The sequence below is a fragment of the Diorhabda carinulata genome, chromosome 2, assembly GCF_026250575.1.
Source record: "Diorhabda carinulata isolate Delta chromosome 2, icDioCari1.1, whole genome shotgun sequence".
Classification (NCBI taxonomy): domain Eukaryota; kingdom Metazoa; phylum Arthropoda; class Insecta; order Coleoptera; family Chrysomelidae; genus Diorhabda; species Diorhabda carinulata.
The window spans coordinates 6,445,370-6,469,739 of record NC_079461.1 but is presented as its reverse complement, the minus strand read 5'-3'; the positions used below and the strand labels follow the sequence as shown (position 1 = coordinate 6,469,739).

Genomic DNA, 24,370 nt, shown 5'->3' with positions numbered 1-24,370 from the left:
TTCGATTTATAGATTCCACAATACCATTTAGTTTTGATAGATCCGTGATGTGCCAAGGCCAGTGACATTCACCACGTTTTTTTTCCTTATAAATATTTATATATTTACTTAAGTGCAATCGTTTGCCCAAACTATTCAATTCAGAGGGACTTATGAACCCAGAAGCAAATTTTATTTTCGGAAGCAGAAAAAAATTCAGAGTACAGAATTAGGCAGTATCCAGCTACTGAACAAGACTAACTAATGGTCAGGTATTTACTTCTTTCCCACAAATATTTTTTTCTTGTTAACATCGTCATGTAAAAGTTTCTTTACCGGTGTTTATAATCTCAGCAACAATGAAAAGGACAATTAGAAATGACCGACGCGAGGTAAACAAATGCTTTTGCCCTAAGTTATTGTGCGGTTTGTGAAGTTATATGTTGGGTTTTAGACATCATTATTTCCAGTTTTATAACGAAACGGTTTCTTAAAATAAACAGCTGTTACTTGAAGTACGAAATCCTCCCGAAATCATCGTTCTGCTTAGCAGTAAATATAGTCTGACAAGCAAGTATATTTGAAACTTGTTGAAAATGAGTAGGATTCTTATAAAAGGCCTTTTCATCTAATTAACTCCACCTAAAGCGTTGGGTTTGTCCTTGTACCTTATAGCCGCCACCAGGTTATCACTTTGCAACGTTAAAAATTACTCACTTATGTTTGATAAACTTGAACGTAACAGTGGAAATGAATGCCAAAAAAACTTCAGTAATTGAAGCGCAAAATAAATACAAGTGTTTGTAAATTGTTTGAAACAGATCTAAAAAGTATTTATGGAGTCTTATTCATACTATTAAACGAAAAAATAATACAAAACAAATCTCACTACAAAAAAAAGAATTGTTTACCCCACGGCCCCCATTTTGATGTAGATCAGCTGTTTTACGTCATTATGTTTGCATTTTTGTTTTGTTTATATTTTTATGTCAAACAGAACTTCACTAACATTATTTTCGAGTTATAAGGATGTGTATTATCTCTTGCTGATCTGGCTATACAAACGAATATATTTCTAACTAACGTTCTCACAGCTGTGAGGAACCGGTGACGTCACTTGTCTACTGCGCATCTTGTTATTGTCACAAACCTTCTATTATTCTAGTAACCTAGTTCAACACTACACTCTTTACCCCCCCCCCCTTGATATCTGCGCACGCAGACACCTTATTTTAATAGCTGTACTTCCTACAGCATATATGTAATACTCCTATAAGGACAGTTGGTATGGGAAAAGACGTCCCTATGTTACTGTGCGAACAATATTAATTTTCTCTCTCGTTCGAGACACTTTATCTATACTGCGCATACTTAAGAATGCGCAGAACCGAGCTGGAACCTCTGAGGATAGAGAAAGCATTATCATTTTGTCTTCCTTAGTCGCAACAGCTTCCACTTATAGAAACTGTTCATATAGAAGTATTACATACATATATGCCCTACAGTTAAATTAGGCTATCTTTGTAGCTCTATAAAAACTGGCAGTAAAAAATCAGCAAAAATTGAAGAAAACTTTGTTGTTAATTGGATGTCAAAAAATCAATTTTTTGCTATTGCCGATTTCTCCTTCTAGCTTTAAAGTAAGGTGGCAAGATTATCGCCCATAATTTGAAGCTTAAACCGAATCAGTAAGACACTACTATATTCAATTTTCTGGAAAATACAAGTTTGTATCTAACATGATCGCTTGAACGTCGATTTTCATTGTGAAAATCGGTAAAATAAATTTGGTATCATCTGGAATGTCAACAACGAAATAGACACCTGCAGATCAGTCATGATCGCTTGAACGTTCATTTTTTCAATGACAAAATAAAAAATCCATTCGAGTTCTAACTTCTTGAAATGTGAAAAATATGTAATACTAAATCCAGCTTTGTCACTGCAAATAGGATAACGATTCTAATGCACGTTTATCAGGTTAATTTTTTGGAAAAAAAATTCGTTTTCATTTTATACACACATCACGTTGAATCATAGAAATAATCATTCAAATAATTCACTTTACAATGAGACTCAATTTGCCTAAGAAAGAAAACAGATTAGATTTGTGGTGTTTTAAAACTCAAAATGTATCACCACAAATGAAAAATAAACATATAAAAGCCTATTTTCTACTTTTCTATCAAATACTTAAAAATTACGACACGCAGTGACGTCGCAAACATAACCTACAATTTTTTTACTTTGTTGAGCACTTTTGGGTTGGTCAAATCTCATTGACACTTTGTATATTTTGAAAATGTTCTCATCCCAGTAGGTAATTTTAAATATTTTTGATTCAGGTTCAGGATCTTTTGGCAAGAGAAGAAATTCGTAATTTAGTTACAGATAGTACGTGTGGGCAGATTAACGACTTCCACCATATTTGAGACCTAGACCTATATATTTTTAGATTAATATAAAGAACGAATCTACTACTTGACTTCAGTTTATTATTAAATATCCCATTTGTGTATCTAAAAATATTCATATAATTTTTATATACAGCTTTAAATATATTGAGAAATTGAAATTTAATTGATGACGTTCTACTGCAAGGTATCTATTCAGGAAAGTAATTTGTCAAAAGGATATTGACAAACAATTAATATTTAATAACAATAGCAAAATGTAGAAAAAAACCAGTTTGCTTATAGAAATAATTTACTATATTAATTGGAGGATCGAAAAAAAAATATTGTGATATTTTCTAGACTTTTCAAAAAGCATTTCAGAAGAAAATAGAGAAAACTTGGACAGGGTTACAGTCCTCTCATCTGAGTTTTTATGTCTATAATTCAATATTAAATAACAGAAGTAGCTCGTAAAACTTGGACAGGGTTACAGTCCTCTCATCTGAGTTTTTATGTCTATAATTCAATATTAAATAACGGAAGTAGCTCTTAAAGTCGTTGCCGCCTGACTGATGAACAGTCCAGGGTACACAATAGATCCAAGTGTTAGCGAGGTAAATTCACGACCTTACGCCTTTGCTACCCTAATCTTTCCATAACAAAACATTTGAGAAGCTCAAAATTTATAATGGTAAGAGTAGAGTACGCAAAGAAGTTTACAGATTTGAGAATCATCGAATAAAAATAAGCAAAGAAGTTTACTTCCAAAAGCATTACAAGTGGACAGGTTACGAAATGAAATTGATATCAAATCATTTCAAATATAAGGCTGTAAATAAAGGTATTGGAGCTAATCGGGAGGGAATTAAATTAGAGAATAAAATATTATACATTAATAAATTTTCAGAAATTAAAATAAAAAAAATAGTAACATTGAAAATCACTAGATCCTAGATCATATCAACTCATCATAAACTTATTTTTCATTGGAAAATATTTTCCAGTTATAGGTCTCCCAGTAAACTTAATCTCATAAAATTGAAGTAACTGTAATAACATTACCAGTTTCATGGTTGAAAAAATTCTCTGAATCAATCAAGTCAGTGACTGGTTTCATAAACAAATTTATGAAAATAAACATGCATCTATCTCTTTCTCCAGATATTTATAAAATGTTCGTCTATAAGTGTATTTTAATATTTGCCATAAATTATGTTTCAACTCAAAAAATAATTAGATGATTTTAAAATATCTACCAAGTAATGTATAAACTGTAAAAAAATTAACTTGATTTATTAAAAAGTATTGACTACCACACTTTCTGTATTTGTTTCTGTGTTTCATCTTATTTACACAGTGAAGTTTTATTTCTTCATATTATAATGGTGAAGAATTATTTAGGTTAATAGTTAATTAATCAAAAAATTGTATTTAATAAGATAACCCCAACAAGTACAACAAGTAATAAAAAAGGGTTATTTCAATTGAAAATGACCAAAAAGTGAAAATGTGTAAAAATGAAGATATTTGCTACCAAGTTACAGTCCTGTTGCATAATTGTGAATGCTATGAAACAATTTCCAAAATGTTCATAATTATAAATCAGCACGGTTTCATAGAAAACCTTATATTAAAACAAATAAAGCTTATGGTATTTATTGTTTTTGGCACTCCCAATCACAAAACCTAGATATCAACCTACTAATGAATCATATATATCTAATTAAAATATATTTATAATTGTTAGCAAAATTATGTAAATTCCACCTTTGCTCAAATAGTGTCATAAATAAAAAATTAGAAAATCTCTTTTTATTGTACTATTGGTGTACATATCTCAAATAATGTCATGTAAATAGTTACTATTGCTTTGACTTTGAAGTTTTTGAGTTATCATCTGAAAAGTATAAAATAAAGTTAGAATCGATTTCAAACACTTATTTCTTGATAGTTTTCTTTTGACTTACTATATGTGTGTGGAAATGCAAAATGTTACCAATTCAAAATGATGTTTATTAGCCCTATATATTAAGTTACAAATATAAAAATGGATTGTAAACTATATAAATAGTATGTAGTAATTTGTTACCTGAATTTTATTTTATTACTTTTGTTGAAACTCTTCTTGAACTGTTCTTCGAGTATTTCTGAATCAAAAGTGGGATCCCACCATGACTTTTGATCTGCTCTTTCAAATGGTATTGGAAAATACTTTCCCCAACATCCTGATTCCTGAGACATTTGAGCAAGATACATTTGAACATTGGGATCAAGTGACAATTGTGTGTTTTCATCTTCAACCAGCTCAGAAGGGTTATCCTCTTGAATATCTGATTTAACATAAGATGAGGAATCTGCTCTCTCCCTTTCTTTCATTATGTTTGCAAACTGGTTCATAATCTTAACTACACTTGACTTGGTGCATTTTATAACTATATATTATTATAGTCCTTTGAACTCAAATTAACAAAAAAATACACAATCTATCTGTACCATTTATGTAATCTGAGATATAATACTTCTTTGGTTTCCATTTTCACTCATAATAATTTTCGGTTTCATAAATAAGCAGGGATATACACATAAAGTAGCTATGTTGTGCTCTGAGAACATGTTTAAAATCTAAATTAAACATTACGGCTTATGTCAACAATCGATGTTTGCTTTGCACTATACCTTTACATGTTTTCGTGATAATTTTCATAATGGTATAAGGATTAAATAGTAGATGTTTCCCCAAGTTGATATTTGATCATTCATCGATAAATATATTTCATAAGTAATTAATTATACTATAACCCAAATTCATCATTAAACTGGAAACAAAATTCTACTTGTACACTTGTAATTTTCTATCTTTTTTTAAGAATACAAACTTTTCTGACATTTGTACAAATGTCATTAAATTTGACAGACACACAGAATGTTTTTACGTTTCATCATTATAAGTATACCGGTTATCGATCTATGCTGGATGACGCAAAGTATTGTTTATTTAATATCACACACTCTGTCAAATTAATTTAATCTTGACGTCGACATACGGTATGTGGATGTTGACATACGAAGGAAAGTCAATTCAACAGTTTATCATCTTTTGTTAAACATTCATGCTGCCGCATTATTATGTCAATTTTATTAATTACATATTTTCATCATTAATACTGAATTTTTCCATACAACAATAATCAATCCACAAATAATAAAATAACGTGAATTAATTTTGCAATACAAAACTTTTTAAGGTATAAATAACTTCATACTTTCAACTTTTTGTATAAAATTGTGATTTCCAAAATTCAACATAAACTGACAATACATTCCATTAAACATCTAGCATTCACAGGATAAGAGGAAAACATAACTTTCATGTATTGCAGCTGGTTTAGAGAAAAAATTTCTTCATTTACATTGTTTTTTAAGGCCTTTTTCAATATAACACTTCTTAGTCATAGTCATATTGAATTCATACTAGGATAGTGGGCGGCCAAGGACCGTTAAGCATATGGACCTCCTGGTAGGTCCATCGTATCCCACTTGACTAACCACTGCTTTTGGAGCAAACTCGTTGTTCTATGGGCGAAGAACCAGGTTTTCTTGGGCTCTTAACAGATTTTGTCTGGACTTCCGAGTTGGAACCCCTGGATAGAGGAGAGTTGGAGGTCGAAGCAACCTTAGGATACGGGGCGATTGATATTGCGGGGTTTGAGTAGAGCCTTGGCAAAAGCACAGGCCATAGCTTCAACTTCGATAGAAACCAATGCTTTGAAGGTAGGTTTCCGCAGGTATTATTTGTGACACTTGATTAGGGTTTAGTTACCATTGATCCCTCGACACGATTGTTTCCACCTTGGATTAAGCCCATAAAAATGGCCATTTTGCAACGGCCTCCTCCTTATGTCCACATAAGCGCGCCTGGGGAGGGCTCCCTCACCAACGTCTTCTTAAGGGGGGTTATACTGAATTAAATTAGTGTTTTCCTCATTTCCATTTATTCTATTCCCAATATGTGACACCAAATGTTTCTAATAAAATTTATCATTTGCAGCTCATATAGTATGTTGTACTGTATACAATAGGAAATTGGGTATAATGAATTACAGTTAATATATAACAAACATTATCACTGAAATGCTTTGCTTAATTTTTTTTATATTCAGTACTCATATCCCTTCTTCTACTTTTGCTGGTCTTCTTAACTTTAACCCATAATGGTAATTATAAGATGTATTTCTTTTCATCATTTTGTTTTTCTTCTCAATATATTTGTTCCACTATCTAGCTTTTTATATTTTCAGTTTATGTTTTGTTTTTCTTCATTGTTCTCGATACTGTACTCTAACCTGTCTTGAATTTGGATTTGTTATAATTATATTTTAAATTCACTTGTTCCTCTGCTACTTTATGCTGTTTAAATTGCATATAAAATGTTTTGTTTTCCCAAGGATTTACTTTGTTTATGTTTTCTCCTAAGGTTTGAATCTTGTATTCCTTCCTTTATATTGTTTAACTTGGTTTTTTTTCAATATAAATGTCACATATAGCAACAGCAGCAAACTTTCTTATATTTCTTGTTAATAAAGAACCAGAAACAAATAATTCCACCTAAGAAAAATTCACACCACTCTGTGATTTTAAAAAAATGGAAAGGCTTGGATGAAATTTTTGAGAATTGTTATCAGCCCAGCAGTGTATTTGTTACATTTGTTGATAGTTCGACATAAATGAAAATAGGCTTCTTCACTAGATTGGAAAATAGGCCTCATTGACAAACAGATGCTCCTCACTGTTCTACTGACAGCTACGGAATTGTGTCCAACAACTTATGGAATGGAGTGTATTAAAAAAAAGTTATGCAGCTGCACCCTATATTTTTGGCAACAGTTTCAGAAAGTCCATTAAGTAAATACTTCTCATCCATAAATGAGTTTTGTAAACTTTTATACACGATATGGTAGATTTATCAGATTGTATACATTTAGGTTTCAACTTCATTGGTTATTGGATTCCAGAAAAAAACACTGAAAAAATTAACACAAAAGTGATTTAATTGAAATCATAAAATAGCATTTATACAATAAAGTCGTAAAATCACATTTTATACAATAATTATCATAAAGAATTATTTATACAATAGCATTATTTGCTTGATAAAAATTTTAATTGAATTTTTATAGATTTACGAGAAGTTATCATCATGAACATATTCTCTCACAATAAAAATAATCTTCATTACTTAGTTTAGGTACTGTACGAAACCAAAAACTAATATAATTATGCATTATGAAGACCAATTAATCCAAATTTAAGTTATTTGTCTTGAAAAAATTAGACAATTTGAAATCCAAATGTCAGGAGGTTCTCTTGAGGGCTTTTCTTATAATAGTCCAGTCTTCTAAAATATCTTGAGGTTTTAGCATATATACAATATAAGGTCCAGAAACAGTAACAGCTTTTCTTCTAGATCTTGATCGTGACCTAAATAAAAATAAATTTGAAATTAATTTTAGGTTGTTCCAGCAGACTGTTTGTAACTAATGGATCATGCTCGATATGAAAATTGTGTTCCAATAGTAACAAGTTCAAGTAATGGATAAAAAATTTCACATTCAAGCAACAAATTAAACTTGTTCAGTACTATAATAGTTCAAAGAGCAAAAATGATGAATTTTAGAACATATGTCAACTCATATTTTAGACTGTGCATTATACTTTATCAGGTTGTAAAATATGTACTATATACTCTAACTTAAACTATTTAAGAAGATGATTATTATGTACTAAGTATTGTTGCCTCTAAAACAATTTAGTTATTTACAAAATAATACTTATTTATAATGCAGTTTAAGGAGACTTTCACAAATAATAATCAGCAGGATTTGTTGCAGTCATGTTGAGACTGGCTCACTCCAGTTCTCTCTTCTGTCTACTATATTAGCTTTATTCGTGGATCTGATTTCTAATCAGTTTAGGGATTGATTGCATGTACACTTTCAAAATTGTTGTTTGTGGGTCTCTGGTGTAAGGGGAGAACGGCATTTTTCCACTACTGCCCATGGAAAAGCACCATGTGATGGAGTTTGGGCACAGTGAAAAGACTTGCTGCAAAAACAAGCATACAACGACCAAATTTTAACATCTATCCAACTTTATGAGTCTGAGGAATTTCCTAATAACCCTTTCAGCTATGCAGAAACTATTAAGGGAACACAACAATATCATGCTTATATGCCTGCAAATTTAAGTGTATCAAAGATATGTAAGAAGATACAACAGAGGAAACAGTGACCATCCAAAAAAGTCCAGATAAGCTACAAATTACAGAAGTTAGTGGATATATAACAACTGTATATGACCAAATGTGGTGACTGGCATGAATGTTAGAAAATAATGAAGAAAATGAACTAAAAGAGACTTTTCTTCATCTTGCTGGTTCTTCGTATCCTTTTTATACCAAAAAAAAACTGGAAATATTGTGGATACCACTGACATATGTACTTTGTAAAGTTGATCCTACCACTCCTACAGGAAGTAATAACATCTGAAGAAGTCGTAAAAACTTCACAAATCATCAAGTTCTGATTAACTTTAGCTCATGATGTTATGTTGAAAATGAAACTAAAACAAGTTCATGATCAATGTAATATAGTGTATATAACTTACCTAGAACCCCACTCTCCTCCTTCACCCCAACTTATTTCACTATTGTGTCTATCTTCTTCTAATCGTCTTATTGTCTCCATTAATTCACTGTAATAATAATCACAGGCCAAAGTTTTTTCGCTCTCAAAATTTTGAAGTGCCGCTTGTTCTTCAGCTTCATATTGATTATCAATGTTTTGAAGCTTTAATTGTTTCACAATTCCTGCCACTTCGGTTCGTATTCTCATATTTTCCTGAAGTTCCTGTAACGAGATTAAATAATCGTGGGATTTGCCAGATTTAACTTCAGATAATTGGCACTCAACCTGAAACAAATCTATTTGAACTGTGAACATAAGACACTAAAACTAAAGTCAGTAAACATTGGGTTTCAACTAACTTGTGTTAACCGTTCTCTATACAACTGCTCTCTGAGATGATTGAATTGGTTTTCTAAATCCTGAACATGTTGTAACAGTGTATTTCGTCTTGTTTCACATTCCGTTTCATCCATTTCAGAACTATCATCAGAGTCAGGTTCATCTTCTGTTGATTCGTGAATTGCGTCGTTTTCATGACTTGTATTTGAATGGTCCGAATCATTTCCAGACATATCATTATCACTCACGTCTCCAGTAACAGAATTTGGAGTATTTATTGGAGGCATTTTTGATTCAGATTATATTTCTAGGCTGTGCTTTATACTGTTTTATACACTTTTCACATAATTACTAGAATAATTTATTTCGTTTTAACATCAACCTGATATTTCACCTGATCACAATAAACCCAATATATTTAGGTTATATATTAAAATAAACTAAATTCGAGTCAAAGAATCTAACACTAACACATCTATGTATTTATTTTGTCTTTACGTTAAGGAATTGACGGGCAGCCTGGAACGGCTATAACCGGCTATAGAGTTTATTTTCGTGACTACACATCTTAAGCGGTTAAATTTGTCAATGTTCGTATTTGTTGGAAGCTAAAAATTTTGATTTTATAACTAATATCACAACATGCTTCTTGTTTTCTACTAAATTAACATCATCTTAGCGACACATAAAATATTTTTTAATGAAGTTTAAAATCCTGGCCTATATAAATTTCGCAGTATATGGATGATAGTTATGTTAAAGCACCTGTCAGACATTGGTAACAGTCATTTTAAAGCGCTGAAAAATAAGTGACACACATATATGTGATAATTGGTAATAAATTAATATGTATATAGTGAGGACAGTCGGCTTATTCGATGATGTCGAAATGTTACTGAAATATGATGGAATTGTAATCACTATGAACGGAAAAATAGAAGTACGGGTCATATCAAAGGTCAACTCAACATAATATAATTTTCTTTTAAAATTTTAAACATTTATTGTGTTCGGAAGGACGTAGTTATTTTAAAATGGTATCTGACATTAAAGATATTGTTAGGAATGCCGATGCATTTTGTTTTGATGTTGATTCTACTGTTATTCAAGAAGAAGGCATTGACGAATTGGCCAAATTTTGCAACAAAGGTGACGAGGTATCAAAATTGTGAGTAACAAAACGATATTTTGTTGTAGAACATATCAATTTTTATATATTTTTCTTTTATATAGTAAAAGGATTTATAGTTTATTTCTGTTAATTTTTTATAAAATCTACAAAGTGATATCAAATTTGAGAAAAAAAACACTTCCTTATCCAGTTGATCTATTATACAACTTCATTAATATTTCAGAACTTCTAAAGCCATGGGGGGCGGTATGACATTTGAAGAATCGTTAAAAATACGCCTAGGAATAATAAAACCTAGTGTATCACAAATCAAGGAATTTTTGAACGTAAAACCACCAAATTTAACTCCTGGTATAAGGTATTCATGTAAAATATTATAATATATTATTTACTAATAATTTATTTGCAGAACATTGGTTCATTTGTTGCAGGGTAAAGGTATACCGGTATTTTTAATTTCTGGTGGTTTTAAATGTATAATTGCACCTATTGCCAGTCAACTCGGTATTCCTACCCATAATATATATGCAAATAGACTGAAGTTCTATTTTTCAGGTAAAAATTCAATCAATCTTCATACTACTATCAAGATTGTCTCATATTCCGTTCACTTTTATTTGAGTATATTTTATTAACATTTTCACAAAAACTTTATAAACTAATATGTTTTGCTCTGAAATTACCGAGTTACAAATTTTAAATTATTTAATGGAGGTTAAAGCCAAACCACATTTCTTTAAAAAAAACTATATTGAAATAGGATAAAAATTAACATAATTCTTTCAATCCTATTTATATTTTTACCAACATTACTTGTATATACAAGATTGTTGATAGGAACCATTTTAGGTGAATATGCTGGATTCGATGAAACTGAACCAACATCAAAAAGTGGAGGAAAAGCAGTAGTAATAGATAATTTAAAAACTACTTATAATTTTAAAAATGTTGTATTAGTAGGTGATGGAGCAACAGACCTTGAAGCTTCTCCACCTGCAGATGCATTTATAGGTAATTAAAATAAAAATAATACCTAATGCTCAATTCAGTTCATTTGTTTTATCACATTTGAGATTAGTTTTACTATTTTAAATTTATACTTTTTACTTAGTTACCAGTTTTTGAAGTGAAGTAGTAACCTCTTAAGAAAAGGTTTAAAGTTGGTTCATAAATTTCACTTTTTATTCACTGTCTGCTATCTGACTTGTCGAAAAAAGATAAAATTGATTCACATAGTACGTTAGGATCAACAGCGAATATTGTGGCAACTGTATTTTATGGACCATCTAAAGATTGGTGTTACTGTTGTAAAAATATCCGCATCTGAACATGTTTTTTAAGCTCTTTTTTTTCTTTTGATTGTTGTAAAAGTTGACGTCACAGGCTGGGTTTAAATATAATCATTTCCTAGTAACGTAAAAGTGGAAAAAATAAATCTATACATATGCCAAAGTTATATGCAGTTCAGTTTTGATCAGATTTGAAGGAACATAAGTTTCTAAAGGATGTCTCTTGAAGCAGTGGTCAGTAATGATTCGCAGGGACAACTATAACTCTTGAAGATATCCAAGAACTTATAAAACATTTCAACCCTGTCGTTTATGCATTAAGTCGCTAAAAAAATTGAAATGACATTCACGGGAGGGAGGGAAGGAATTCACTGCACCAGCATATCTGCAATGTTTCATTTTGTCAAATAATTTGGTTTATAAGCAGTAACTCATTTCTTTATTCATTTAATATACTTTTTCTACACTGTCTATGTAATCTTCATTCAATAACTATTATAAATAATAGTTTTATACTAATTCTGCCTGTTTGATGAATATGGAAATGTTAACACAAAAATATGTTTTTTTATTTGCAAATATCAAGATGTACAAAAAAATATTTGTTTTCTGTTTTGCTACATTCAAAATTACATTGTATGATACGAGTTTCGATAATCAAGTTATCTTCTTCAGAGTTGTATTTTCAGATATACCAATTTAGTATTTAACTAATTTTCAATTTTTTGTAAAATTATTGTAGTCTGTTACAGACTTTGTTTGTAGGTTATGGTGGCAATGTTATAAGACCAAATGTAAAGGCTAAAGCTAAATGGTTTGTTACTGATTTCAATGAAATTATAGATGTTATCAGCTAGTATTTATCTAATAAATTGTGAATAGTTACTATCAAAATATAGTAATTTTTTATCAGAATTTTATTTTATTAAAACTACTTAATTACCTCTGTAGGTCTATATGGAATTTTACAATCATTATTTAATCAACCACCAATTAAATCCCTCTCAAGGATCTGTTGGACCTTAACTATGGTGAGGAGGCCCGGCGGTCGCGCCTACGTGGGCATGAGGAGAGAAGTCTGTGCAAAGAACGGCTCATTTTTATGGGCTCAATTCAAGGCAGAAGCAATCGTGCCGACGAATCAATGGTAACTGAGCCCTAATCAGATGTCGCGAACAATTCCTTCAGGAAATTAGGCAAAATTCCAAGGGCCCTGCAAGAGCAGGGATCACGAAACCCAGTATCTCCAAACCCAGATGTCGAAGCATTTGAAAAGACTCCGCTCCAACATCAGTGACATGGAGAAAAAAGAGAAGGTCAAGGCTGCCGAAACGGTTCATGTCTTAACAGCCCGCTTCCTAAGGTTGCCCTCCTCCACTCAAGGCTTCCAACCAGGAAGTGCAGGTAAAGCCAATCAAACGAGTTAGCTACGCAAATGGCCTTGAGTCTACCGGTGAACCCTATACAGACTTCACGGAAATACTGCTTGGGTTTCATTGACGCTGTTACTTAGGCAATCATGGAGGCAACTAGCTGCAGAACCAAGACACCGTAGTTTCTACTCTTTTGGCTGGTTAGGATCTGTATCCTTATTCGTCAAAGCGCAAAATCCACTTCTTAAAGGATATCGACCTTTGGTTATTTTACCAAGGCCACGACGGACCTATCAGAAGGCCTTAGTGCTTAACAGCACTTGGCTTCCCATTATTCTACTATACACCAATTAAATTTCGAAAATTTTATCAATTCCCCTTATTTCAAATCCACAAAATGGATTTAGTGGTAGTTAAACTACTGTATTAATACAGTTTCTACTGTCGTTTTTGAGACCTGTGAGTCAAACACAGTTTTCTCATTGTCCCTCAAACTAGAAAATCAAATTCAAATTTTAGACACAAACTGTAAATAATTTAGATAATGAAGGCATTTATTCAAATTTACATTTGTATTTTTGAAATTAAAACCGTAGAGTAGAATATTTGTGTGCCCAAAGTTATTATGAGTTAGTGCCTTATTGTATATTGACGCAGTTATAATTTCATGTAAATTTGACTGATCATAATGCAAATACATTATCTAGATACAATAGGCTACAGCAGTTTTGGAGCAGCTGGTCACATGATTATCTATAACACAACTACAAACTCAAAATAAATGGAAAAATGATGTTACCAACGACCTCAACAATTGCTCTTTCAAGCAGAGTACACTATATCTCCGCTCTGCATCGCCCATTAAACTAACGTCACATGCGCATGAAATAATACCTGGACCAATATACAATAGGCTTCAACGAAAAATTATTTTTATTCGAGACAAAGAACTGCTTTCCCTCTGCATAATTCTTATGACGATGAGGCAATTGACACTAAATATATTCTATTTAAGAGTTTTTATTAATTTTAAGCCTATTATAAACATACACAATGTATCTACAACTTTAGCTTGGTTCTACGCCAATGACGCCTTTTAGCATTATATCTGAAACAAATAAAAACATTACTAAAATACACTCAAATGATTCATTAATTTTCAATACTTCAAAGATATATTTTATTCTTAACACAAAAATTTTAATAATCAGTATTGGATCAGTACTGGTAAAATAAAATGGGAAGATTCAATTGCCAACATTTAAAAGTATTAAATGTATCTTGTCATACTACTAAAGTGATCAAAGTTTTTCTTGTTCCTAATTTTTAGTAATATTTTCTGTATAAAAATAAAATGCATTCAACTGAGATGAAAACATTTCATTAAAATTATTTCTTTTTACACCATTGTTTTTGCCATTGTATTTTAGAAGGGCAAAATTTTTTTTTATTTTTAGAGAAATGAAATCCAATGGTTAACAATCATTTATTAAGCAACTCTTTTCTTTCGAATCGACTTTTCAAAAAAATAGAAATGGTTAAGTGGGATTTTAACATTTTATACAACAAAATCTATGAATGCTTTTCAAAATACAAACAAATATTTCCTATAAACTCTATATAAGAGTCACACAGATTACTAAAGAAATAGTTACCTTTCAATTCAGATAAAAATTTAGTCACTGTGGGCCCCTAGTTCTTTAATAGATTCATTATATCATTTAACACAATACTACTAAGACAAGAAAACAAGAGAACATGTAAAATTGAACATTATATATCAACAAACAATATATTTTGATTGAAAATATGTTAATATACTTCAAAAACTATGAGAATTTAAATGGTGAGTAGGAACAACTGAATTACTTATAATTTATATTTCAAAAGTTGTGTGAATAAATCCATTTCTTGAATAAAACGTACTGTATGAACTGATACATTTTAAATGATATCAGTTAAAATTGCTATTTAGCCTATATTAGCAACTTCTTTATTACGTATTTTAAACGAGGTTAAATTATATTTACTTTGGAAAAAAAATATTTACCTGATTGTATTTCCAGTTCTCATACGAACCCATTGTGGAATAGGCCTATTTTGTTTCAATTTCTTAGCAAGCTTGCGCTTGATAATAAACGTTTTGTGGGCAGACTGAAATACAAATAATATGTTAAAAGAGTACCATAGCTTCTAAAAAGATTTTATCAAACTAAGTTTCACAATAAGAAATATAGATGATTTAGATTTAAATAAATTTTAAAAAACTGTTATTTACCATTGCTTCTGCTTCAATCTTCGATTGAAAAGAAGTTTTAGATGTCAATTGCCAGGATGATTAGGTCAAAAACAAGAGTACGTTCAGTTTATCAGCAAGGCAGTTTTCAGCGAGGGTCATATTTGAACAAATGAGAAGGTATAATTATCAATAAATATCGAGATATAATGCATATATTTCTTGAAAAATACAATTTTTTATTTTCAAACATATTAAATACTATTTTTATCAATAAGAAGCTGTAACCTATTTTTTTCTTTCATATAATAATAACTTTAAAATGGAAATACACTGAAATGTAATGCAGAATTTTCTTAAAATACATAATTTACTTTTCGATACTCACATATATATATATATATATATATATATATATATATATATATATATATATATATATATATATATATATCATAAAATGATTATTTCTCTTTAAAATTTTATTATCTTAAATAATTCTAGAATTATCGTGTATCGTGAGTCATATTGATATAGAACTTATTTAAATCTAATATAAGTTCACCTAAAAATATTTCAAACAAATTTAAAATACATATTGAGAATAGATGAATAGATATCTTCATTATAATACGGAACGCACCTCCATTTTGCGAATAAGAATGGCGTCTGTATACAGTGTTAGTGCATTGTTGTCAATTTTAGTTTCAATATTTAGTTTTTAACGCAATCTTCCAAGTTTTTGAAGTAATAATTGAGAATTTGTGAATGTTTTTTTCGGAATTTTTCATAAATCATATTTGGAGAAAGGAGGAACTATTTTATCAAAGGCTATAAACTTCCTATTTTCTGGGAAAATTATGACCTTGAAACGTCGTGTCAACATAATATAAGTTTCAGTAGCGGCTCGTTTAAATTTTTTGGCATCGACGAAAACATCTTCACATAATATTTAAACAATGGAAAATAAAGATAATCGTGAAACGTTGGAAAACATCGTAATTGGAGATGGAACCAGTCAACAGTTTATGATTCAAAGAGTCCCCGAAAATGCTCAACTTCTAAGTACTGAACTTTTGCAGCAACAACATGGTTTAGTTGTAGATTTGGGAACAAATGATTTTATTCCAGTGAGCTATTCATCCGAAGATTTACTTTCGCAAGATCTAACTGAAGAAGACAGAAATTTGGCTGCTGCTTTAGTAGCTGTCCAACTCAGTCAACAGCAAAAGCAACAACAATTACAAGATACCACTTTACCATCTCTAGTTGCTACATCTAACTTAGGTATAGGTAATTTTAATTTAGAGTTATCACTCTATTTATTGGTTACTGTAATTATTTTCCTATTTATTGCTTTTATGTTTTACATTTGCAATATCTTATTTTCTGGTCAATGGTAAAAATATTATAGTAAACAGATAACATTATTTAAATTTTATTTTTTAAATAACATTACATTTTATTTGTTTTAATCAATTATTTTCATACAGGAACAAAAATTCTAGAAGAACCACAACTGATTATCAGTAACGAAAAAGGAGGAGGAACTAGTTTTTTGAGAATTGTAAATACAGATAATATTTATGTGGAGCAACAGCCTCTTCCAAAATTGGTTGATACTGTTAGATTTACAACTGTAAATAGTGTTGGTCAATCATTCAATGACGATGTGGAAATTGAAAAATGTACAACAAAAAAAGAAGAGGAAAAAGTAGATTCAGACAGAGAATCTTTGAAGTAAGTTATAAATCAGAATAATTTTTTTGAAGTATGAATAGATAATAAAACTTGATTTTAAAATGTCAAAAAAAAGAAACATATAATAGTATTTCTCTTATTATCAAGAGGTTATTAAGAGAGAAAGAAAATTATTAAATTTCCTTAATCTATATGCATACTATATGATTTTCAGAAATGAACCCCGTACCTCGAAAAAAAGCTTGCCTCACAAAAAGCGGATCTCAAGAAAACTTAAAAAAAATTCAGTGACGTCTGTCAAAAAAATAATATGCAATTTATGTGAACAATCTTTTAGCTCTAATGATGAATTTGCACAACACGAAATGTTGTGCCAAACAACAATTACCCCTGTAAATCCTGCCAATGCATTCAATTGTCAAATCTGCAATGAACCTTTTACTGAGCAACTAAAGTGAGTATTAATGTCCATTACAAAAGTGTTACTTTGTCTAATTCCAACGTTAATAGTTATTTTTTTCCCTAGGTTTTTCGAACACTTGAAAAAACATTATGAGCCTGGTGGAGGAGGTTTACCGACCAGTCCACTAAAAACTACATCAGTTGACAAGAAACCGTCACCTGAAAAACTTTGTGAACCAAATGAAAGTGAACGTCAAGAAAGTTTGTTATCCAGTCTACTTAATTTAACATGCATTGAATGTAACAAAACCTTCAGGAGACAAAAGACATTTGAAGCTCATATGAGGGACATACACACAAGCAAAAATGAGCCTTTGGATGAGTTTAGTGAGCCTGAAGATCTCATGGAAGGTAGTAATATCAAATTTTTGTATTTTTGATAATTGTAGCTTAAAAATCTCATAACTCATTTTGTAGGTATAACTATGGTAGTAGACACTAATGAGCCTGAACCTGATGAAGATGATTCAAAGGCATGGTATAGGGAAGAAGAGATTCATCAGACTGAAGAAGATTTGAAAGAACTCGAATGTGGTAGTGAACATATATGTCATTTATGTAATCAACCATTTCCTCTTAGAGCTATCCTACTTCAACATTTAGTCACCTGCAGATCTACTTCAGGCAATACAGGTTAGAAAAAATTAAATTACACTGTTACAATTTTCACAAGAACAATGATTTTTTGTGTGCAGAGGGAAACTTTGTATAGAGGTTGGTTCAGGCAAGAAGTTTTGACAAACTTATTGTTTCAACTAATGTGTGTATTATACACCTACTTTTGATATGGGGATGAAAAATGGCTGAAACTTGCCAGTTATGGGTATTATGGATTTGAGGCATAGTAGTAAATATCCAAACTTTCCACTACCTCCTTATCGAGGTTTTGAATATATGGTAATGGAGAGATTTTCTCAATTATGTCTCATAAATCTATTTCATGATAATGTTTCTTCTCATTTATTTTTCAGATGTCTCTCTTGGACTTATTTCCTCCATTATCTTCCAATATTCCTCTAAAGTTTTCATACTTTTTGACCCAGTTCCTTTACTTGATCTAGTTCTTTCCTCTTTATAAATGCATACCGAGTTCACTATTATTTTTCTTGTTCATCTATCTTCATTTCCTATTATTGATTCTTGTTTTGTTGAGATATTAGATTTTCCATTAGTTACTAATCAATTATATTAATTGCTTTTTAGTTAAAATTAATTTTCTGAATATCTCATAATCAATCCTAAAATAAGGACTCCATTTTCAAAACCTTGTGGCAGATATTTGAAAAACACCACAATTTGTTGGTTTAAAGGATTGTATTTCTCTCATTATACACTTTATGTAAAACTGTAGTTGTTAATGTGAATACCATTCTGGACAACTTTGCAATTGTATTTTCTTTTCCAGAATCGGCGCCACTTGCTGTCGTTAAAAAAATTAATAAAAAAAATAAGAAAAAGGCGACTCACGAATGTAACGAATGCGATCGAGTTTTCACACATAAAAATTCATTGGTATACCACATGAGAAGCCATTCAGGTATACGACCTCACCAATGTGATCAATGCGGCAAGAGCTTTTTCGCTTCCAGTGCACTTAAGGTAAATAAACATTTGATATTTAAAATATGACGTAACCATTGATATTTGTTCTATATAAAACGAATACTACCAGTAGCTGTTATAAATTATAGCTTTATTTGTGCACATAGGTTCACCTTAGGCTTCATTCAGGAGACAAACCGTACAGTTGCGAACATTGTGGAAAACGATTTAGACAATGGGGCGATCTTAAGTATCACATAACATCATTACACTCCACTGAGAAGAATTTCCAATGTGAATATTGTGGCAAAGAATTTGCGAGAAAGTATTCGTTAGTTGTACACAGAAGAATCCATACAGGTAATGTTTATAAAAATTCACTCTGTTTATAAAATACTTTTCTGTTGTTAACAAATATTTTATAAAGTATCAAGTATCCCTTCATGTTTTCTCGTATTTCAGGATCGGATTTAAGACTTTTAGTTTTTTTATTGAATGGTGTCAGGTATTCAGAATAAATTTATCAAAAACTTTCAAAGGAATCGATTGTATAATATATATTTATATCTAATATTTTCCTAAAGTAGTTTTCTTCTTCTTTGTCCACGATTCGCATCCATAAGTTGAGACTGATCGATAAATAGGATTATAGACATTTATCTTTGGTTGTTTATATTTTGCTCTTGGCATAACCCTGCCCAATTGTTTTTACAATACTATAATTTATTTCTGTATCTTGTTTCTCTCTTCCTTCAAAAATTACTTACATCTTTTTGTATTTGTTCTACTTGTATATTTTATTCCTGTATTGATATTTGTATTTCCTACCACCAGCATTTTCATTTTATTTGTGTAAATTGAGATGCCCTCTTCTTCAATCAGTTTTCTATATATTTATTTTTTTATAATCACTTTTCTCTTCATGCTGTCAATATTGAAATACAGGACCGTATGAAACGCTTTCTCAAGGTCTATGAATGCTAGGTATATAGATCCATTTTCTAGTTGTGCTATAGTGAATATATGATATTAGGGTCTTCTTTAGGTCAATATCAGTTTCATAATAATCTTTAAAATGTTTATTTTTGGTTTCTTGTGTAGAGATGTTATTAATGCTATTCCCTATTCTTTTGGAATATTTTTATGTTCCTACGCTTTATTCATAATTTCCAATACTGCACCAAATCCCGAAATACCTAGATTCTTTTTCTATTCTTGGGTTTTATTTTCAGTTTTTTCCGGTCCTTCTTTGGTGTTTTTATCCAATTGGCTTTGATGATCTAATAACTCTTGGAAATTTCCTTTTTCCACTTTTCCGTAAGCTCCGTTGCTAATTATCATATATCTTCAAATACATTTCATCCTTGCTCTGTCTTTTTATTTCTCTGTATGTGTTTTTATTGATGTGGGAATTTGTCCAAAGGCTACAGCTTTTTGAAAAATCAAATCCATTTGCACCACTTATATTTAAATTGAACATTTTAGGCGAAAGAAACTACAAGTGTGAATTTTGTGGCAAGTCATTCCGAGCTTCTTCATATCTGCAAAACCATCGAAAAATACATACTGGCGAAAAACCTCACATGTGCGGAGTATGTGGAAAACCGTTCCGAGTAAGGTCGGATATGAAACGTCACCAGAAAACTCACTCTAAGGGACCAACGACGGCCTCCAAAAATTTGCGACCACTTTCGAAAATCGAAAAAGTAGAAATTATCGAAGAAGAAGAGTTGAGTAGTGAATTACATATTGAAGATGAAGAGGCTGCAGGGCAGTTACTTACTGAATATACTCAAGAAGAATTAGAGGATGGAAGGACAGTAAGGGTGCCAAATAGAAATCTGTAAGCATTTTTTTTATTTGTTTTCAAAAAAAGCACTGTAACGTTTTCTTTTACTGGAACTTCATTGCAACATATCAGTGCTTCCAATTAATAGTCTCCCATACAATTTTCTTATTTTCCAGATATATCAATGGACATGAACTTTTCCTAGTGACATACCCGAATGAAATCCGAGCGGGCGAACCACAAACTTCTACTGCCGCCTGGGTTCATGCGCCGAATGCTTAATTAAATTAATTTCGGTGTCATTAGTTTTATGTATTTTTTATTTAGAATATATGGATACATAGAGTGTAGATTGAGTAATATACCAAGTAAAAAAGGCATGATTTTGGTATTTGTAAATATATATTTTTTTTCATTTTGCATAATATTCTAGAAATTAAATATATTACTAGATTTAATTTTTGTGTTATTTATTTCCTAAAGGTATGTGAACTCTGCCCGCTCTTTCGTTAACTTCGTGCCAACAACAACATGTTAACGTTTTAGGATCCATAATGTCTGTATACATTTTTCCTTGTAGGTGATCTATTTCATGTTGAAGAATTCTCGCCCACCATCCGTGAGCTAGAATGGAAAAAAAGTTGCCTTCTTCATTCCACCCTAAAATAAAATAATTACTAATGAAACTATTTAGGATAATCTATATCAAACACACAGTCATTTACTATCTGATTCCAGTTTCAGGTGATTGATTTTACATATTGGATGAAGACTAAAGGAAAACTGAAGTGATGCTTAATTTTTTGAGGTTCAAAACAAAATGAAGCACACGACAAAAATTTTTCTTCTTATCTGACCATTAAGATGTTATATTCCACTTAGCTTCAAAAACATAATTGAGCCATTATCAGACAACTCAATTTTAGCAAGAAATGTCAATCTAGTGTAGCTTCCGTTATTCTGCTGACTCATTTGAATGGTATTTAAACATCACTAAAGTATATATAAAATCAACAATGTCGAACACCATAAACTGTGATATTGTAATTTTGAAAATATAATCAAAAAATGAAAGATAGAAACAACTCTGTAACTATTTCCCGAGAACAATATCAAACAGATAAGAGTTTCAGCAACCTGATTGTTCTGCTCACAATAAAATTGAGATTAAAATAATTTGGTAATACTTTTATTCATTTACTTATTCACTATTAAGTAGCTTTTCAGATCATTTGTTTCTTTGGTATAATTTAAAACAAGATGTTTAAATCATATTGAAAGAGCTATAAATTCCAAAAAAAAAAAAATTAAGGTGGAATTACAACTAAAGTCAGAGTGGGATGTGAATCCAGTGGAAGAATTTAATTTAAAATAAATTACTACTACATTCCACTGAATTTCACACTCTGAGAATGAAAATAAAATGATTAGTGATTTTACATTGATGTTTTGCAAAATATTTTCAAATACCTTATAATTAAAAACCATTAGACATTCAAGGGGGTGCTCATATAATTCAAACATAGCTAGTATTCAAAAAAAGATACGATAACGTCTATGATATGTTTAATGATAACGGATGTATATGTCTAATTTTAAACTTCACACAAATTTGTATTATTGATTTATTACTATACTCACTTGTAGAACCTCAACATAAAAAAAAACTATAAATAAATTTGCTGGACTAAAATATTGTAGAAAGAAAATTGTCTTTAAAAAACTGAATTATACAATTTACTCATGTAATTTTTGATACACAATTGTAGTAAGAAAATTTGTGGATCAAATGAAAATCATGTTTCACAATACATTGGATTATCACACCAACTATAATTAAATAATATTATAACATCATCAACGACCATCAATATATTATAAACATAAATGAGCTATAGACAAATATGGGAAGGCCTTTAATAGGATTTAGCATGCCAACCTTCTGAATAAACTGAGATCATAAGGTTTGTCGTCCTTATTTATCTGAATCATTTGCGCTATCGATGGATACACCTCAGTAAGGTTTAGATCAACGCTGCTGTCCCACAGGCATGCATCTTGTCACCTACTCTCTTTCTCCTATACCTCATTGATCTACTTGACAAAACTGCAAACCAGATCTACAGCTTCGCCGACGATAGTGTCGTCGATCAAATCAGCCGTCCCAATCCCACCCAGAGCAGTATTTGCATTACCTACTTGACAGGCTCATGAACTCAGAGTTCACATGCAGACAACTAGAATGTCAAATTTTCGGGACTCCTTTCTTTGGATAAGTGCAAGCCAATGGAATCAGCTACCAAGGTACGTATTTCCCAAGCACTACAACTTAGGGTAATTCAAAATCCAACAACATCTCCACATGGCAGGCACCACTCGAACTATTCAAGTGTACTATGGTTTATCTACTTGTGCTTGCTATTTACATAAAAAAAATATTACTACATATTAGATCTTAACCTATATTATTTCGTAATTGGAGTTGCAGTACTTTAATAATGCAAAAAATGAGCCATATGCTCTCCAAAGCATGTATTTATGACCTTTTAGTTGACTCAACATATTTATTATCTCAATATTATCAAATACCTGAATTATAAACTCATTTCGCCCCAATTGTACTGTATATTAATATACAATAAATTTAAAATTTTTCTTGCTTGTTCATCATGTTAGTATTTGTGAAGTTGCAATTTGAAATTTATAAATCAAACATTATAAGAGTATATCATGAGGGTGAAGAAATAATCTTTGATTAAATGTAGCATATATATTGTAGACAAATACCTTTGACTTCAATGGATCTGTACCTAGCAACATCAGCATAATATCCTTTGATACTTTCACAGGATTCTGAAAAAGTAACTTTCGAATAATCTGCAACTCTCAATAATGGATTAATAATTACCTAAAACTAAAAAATATTGGTTTAATGTTCATAAAGAAATTAATAAAAATATTTCAATTTGTATTGTTGAGGAAATTATCAAACAAAATATGTTGCTTACTGTTTGAGGCTGAAGGGTGATCTCTTTATTTATAATTTCTTGTTCGGAATAATGTTTTAGATGTTTTTTGTTAAATTCCGCTATAATAATTTGAAGAGGCATTCCTATTTGTGGCGCTGAAAGACCTACACAATTGTAAGTTTTCGAAACATGTTTTAATTGTTTAATAAGATACTGAACTTCTGGTGTTAGGATTTCATCTTCAGAAATGCGTTCAGATTCTATTCTCAAATTTGGATCGCCTATTTGAACAACATGTTTATAAGGAGGATCTCCAGGTCTTGGTTTAACTAACTTTGCATACCACGTTCTTAATGCCTTGTAACTTATATAACGCACGTTTTGCTGCATTTTAATTTAGCTACCCCGATTAAGGAAAATTATTTTTATCTATCCAATTTCAAAAATGCTCAATATTGACAAATGGCACGCGTAAGATTT

General features: G+C 30.7%; 6 protein-coding genes across 8 annotated transcripts in view; 2 read left to right on the top strand and 4 right to left on the bottom strand.

Moving 5' to 3' along the window:
- The window catches only part of LOC130903472 (adenylate cyclase type 9), a 39,897-nt gene extending 34,610 nt beyond the window's left edge, over positions 1-5,287 (bottom strand). The window contains exon 1 of one of the 2 annotated variants that reach the window (XM_057815583.1): positions 4,465-5,287. In XM_057815583.1, coding sequence (XP_057671566.1) covers positions 4,465-4,772 — 308 coding nt within the window. In that variant the 5' untranslated portion in view covers positions 4,773-5,287. The remainder of the gene's footprint in view (positions 1-4,464) is intronic. The other variant, XM_057815584.1, reaches the window with a different exon arrangement.
- Positions 5,288-7,405: 2,118 nt separating this feature from the next.
- Positions 7,406-9,684, bottom strand: LOC130903989 (breast cancer metastasis-suppressor 1-like protein). The gene is made up of 3 exons (XM_057816471.1): positions 9,418-9,684; positions 9,039-9,343; positions 7,406-7,853 (listed from the first exon to the last, which is right to left on the bottom strand). The coding sequence occupies exons 1-3, from the start codon at positions 9,682-9,684 to the stop codon at positions 7,727-7,729; spliced, it is 699 nt and encodes a 232-aa protein (XP_057672454.1). The 3' UTR covers positions 7,406-7,726.
- Positions 9,685-10,131: 447 nt separating this feature from the next.
- LOC130903990 (phosphoserine phosphatase) lies at positions 10,132-12,733 on the top strand. The gene is made up of 5 exons (XM_057816472.1): positions 10,132-10,565; positions 10,753-10,887; positions 10,939-11,084; positions 11,379-11,540; positions 12,584-12,733. Exons 1-5 carry the CDS (start codon positions 10,432-10,434, stop codon positions 12,673-12,675), a joined length of 669 nt encoding a protein of 222 aa, XP_057672455.1. The 5' UTR covers positions 10,132-10,431; the 3' UTR covers positions 12,676-12,733.
- Positions 12,734-14,195: 1,462 nt separating this feature from the next.
- On the bottom strand, positions 14,196-15,594 carry LOC130903991 (60S ribosomal protein L39). The gene is made up of 3 exons (XM_057816473.1): positions 15,470-15,594; positions 15,242-15,345; positions 14,196-14,299 (listed from the first exon to the last, which is right to left on the bottom strand). The coding sequence occupies exons 1-3, from the start codon at positions 15,470-15,472 to the stop codon at positions 14,251-14,253; spliced, it is 156 nt and encodes a 51-aa protein (XP_057672456.1). The 5' UTR covers positions 15,473-15,594; the 3' UTR covers positions 14,196-14,250.
- Positions 15,595-16,071: 477 nt separating this feature from the next.
- Positions 16,072-21,267, top strand: LOC130903818 (zinc finger protein 568-like). 2 transcript variants are annotated; one of them, XM_057816157.1, is made up of 9 exons: positions 16,072-16,714; positions 16,921-17,167; positions 17,343-17,582; positions 17,655-17,941; positions 18,008-18,223; positions 18,996-19,189; positions 19,300-19,492; positions 20,618-20,975; positions 21,098-21,267. In XM_057816157.1, the coding sequence occupies exons 1-9, from the start codon at positions 16,387-16,389 to the stop codon at positions 21,201-21,203; spliced, it is 2,169 nt and encodes a 722-aa protein (XP_057672140.1). In that variant the 5' UTR covers positions 16,072-16,386; the 3' UTR covers positions 21,204-21,267. The 2 variants fall into 2 exon arrangements, with proteins under 2 accessions (XP_057672140.1, XP_057672139.1); XM_057816156.1 differs by having other exon boundaries at positions 16,074-16,720.
- Positions 21,224-24,365, bottom strand: LOC130903821 (peptide deformylase, mitochondrial-like). Its single transcript, XM_057816161.1, has 3 exons — positions 23,930-24,365; positions 23,709-23,829; positions 21,224-21,581 (listed from the first exon to the last, which is right to left on the bottom strand). The coding sequence occupies exons 1-3, from the start codon at positions 24,278-24,280 to the stop codon at positions 21,388-21,390; spliced, it is 666 nt and encodes a 221-aa protein (XP_057672144.1). The 5' UTR covers positions 24,281-24,365; the 3' UTR covers positions 21,224-21,387.
- Positions 24,366-24,370: the final 5 nt, after the last annotated feature.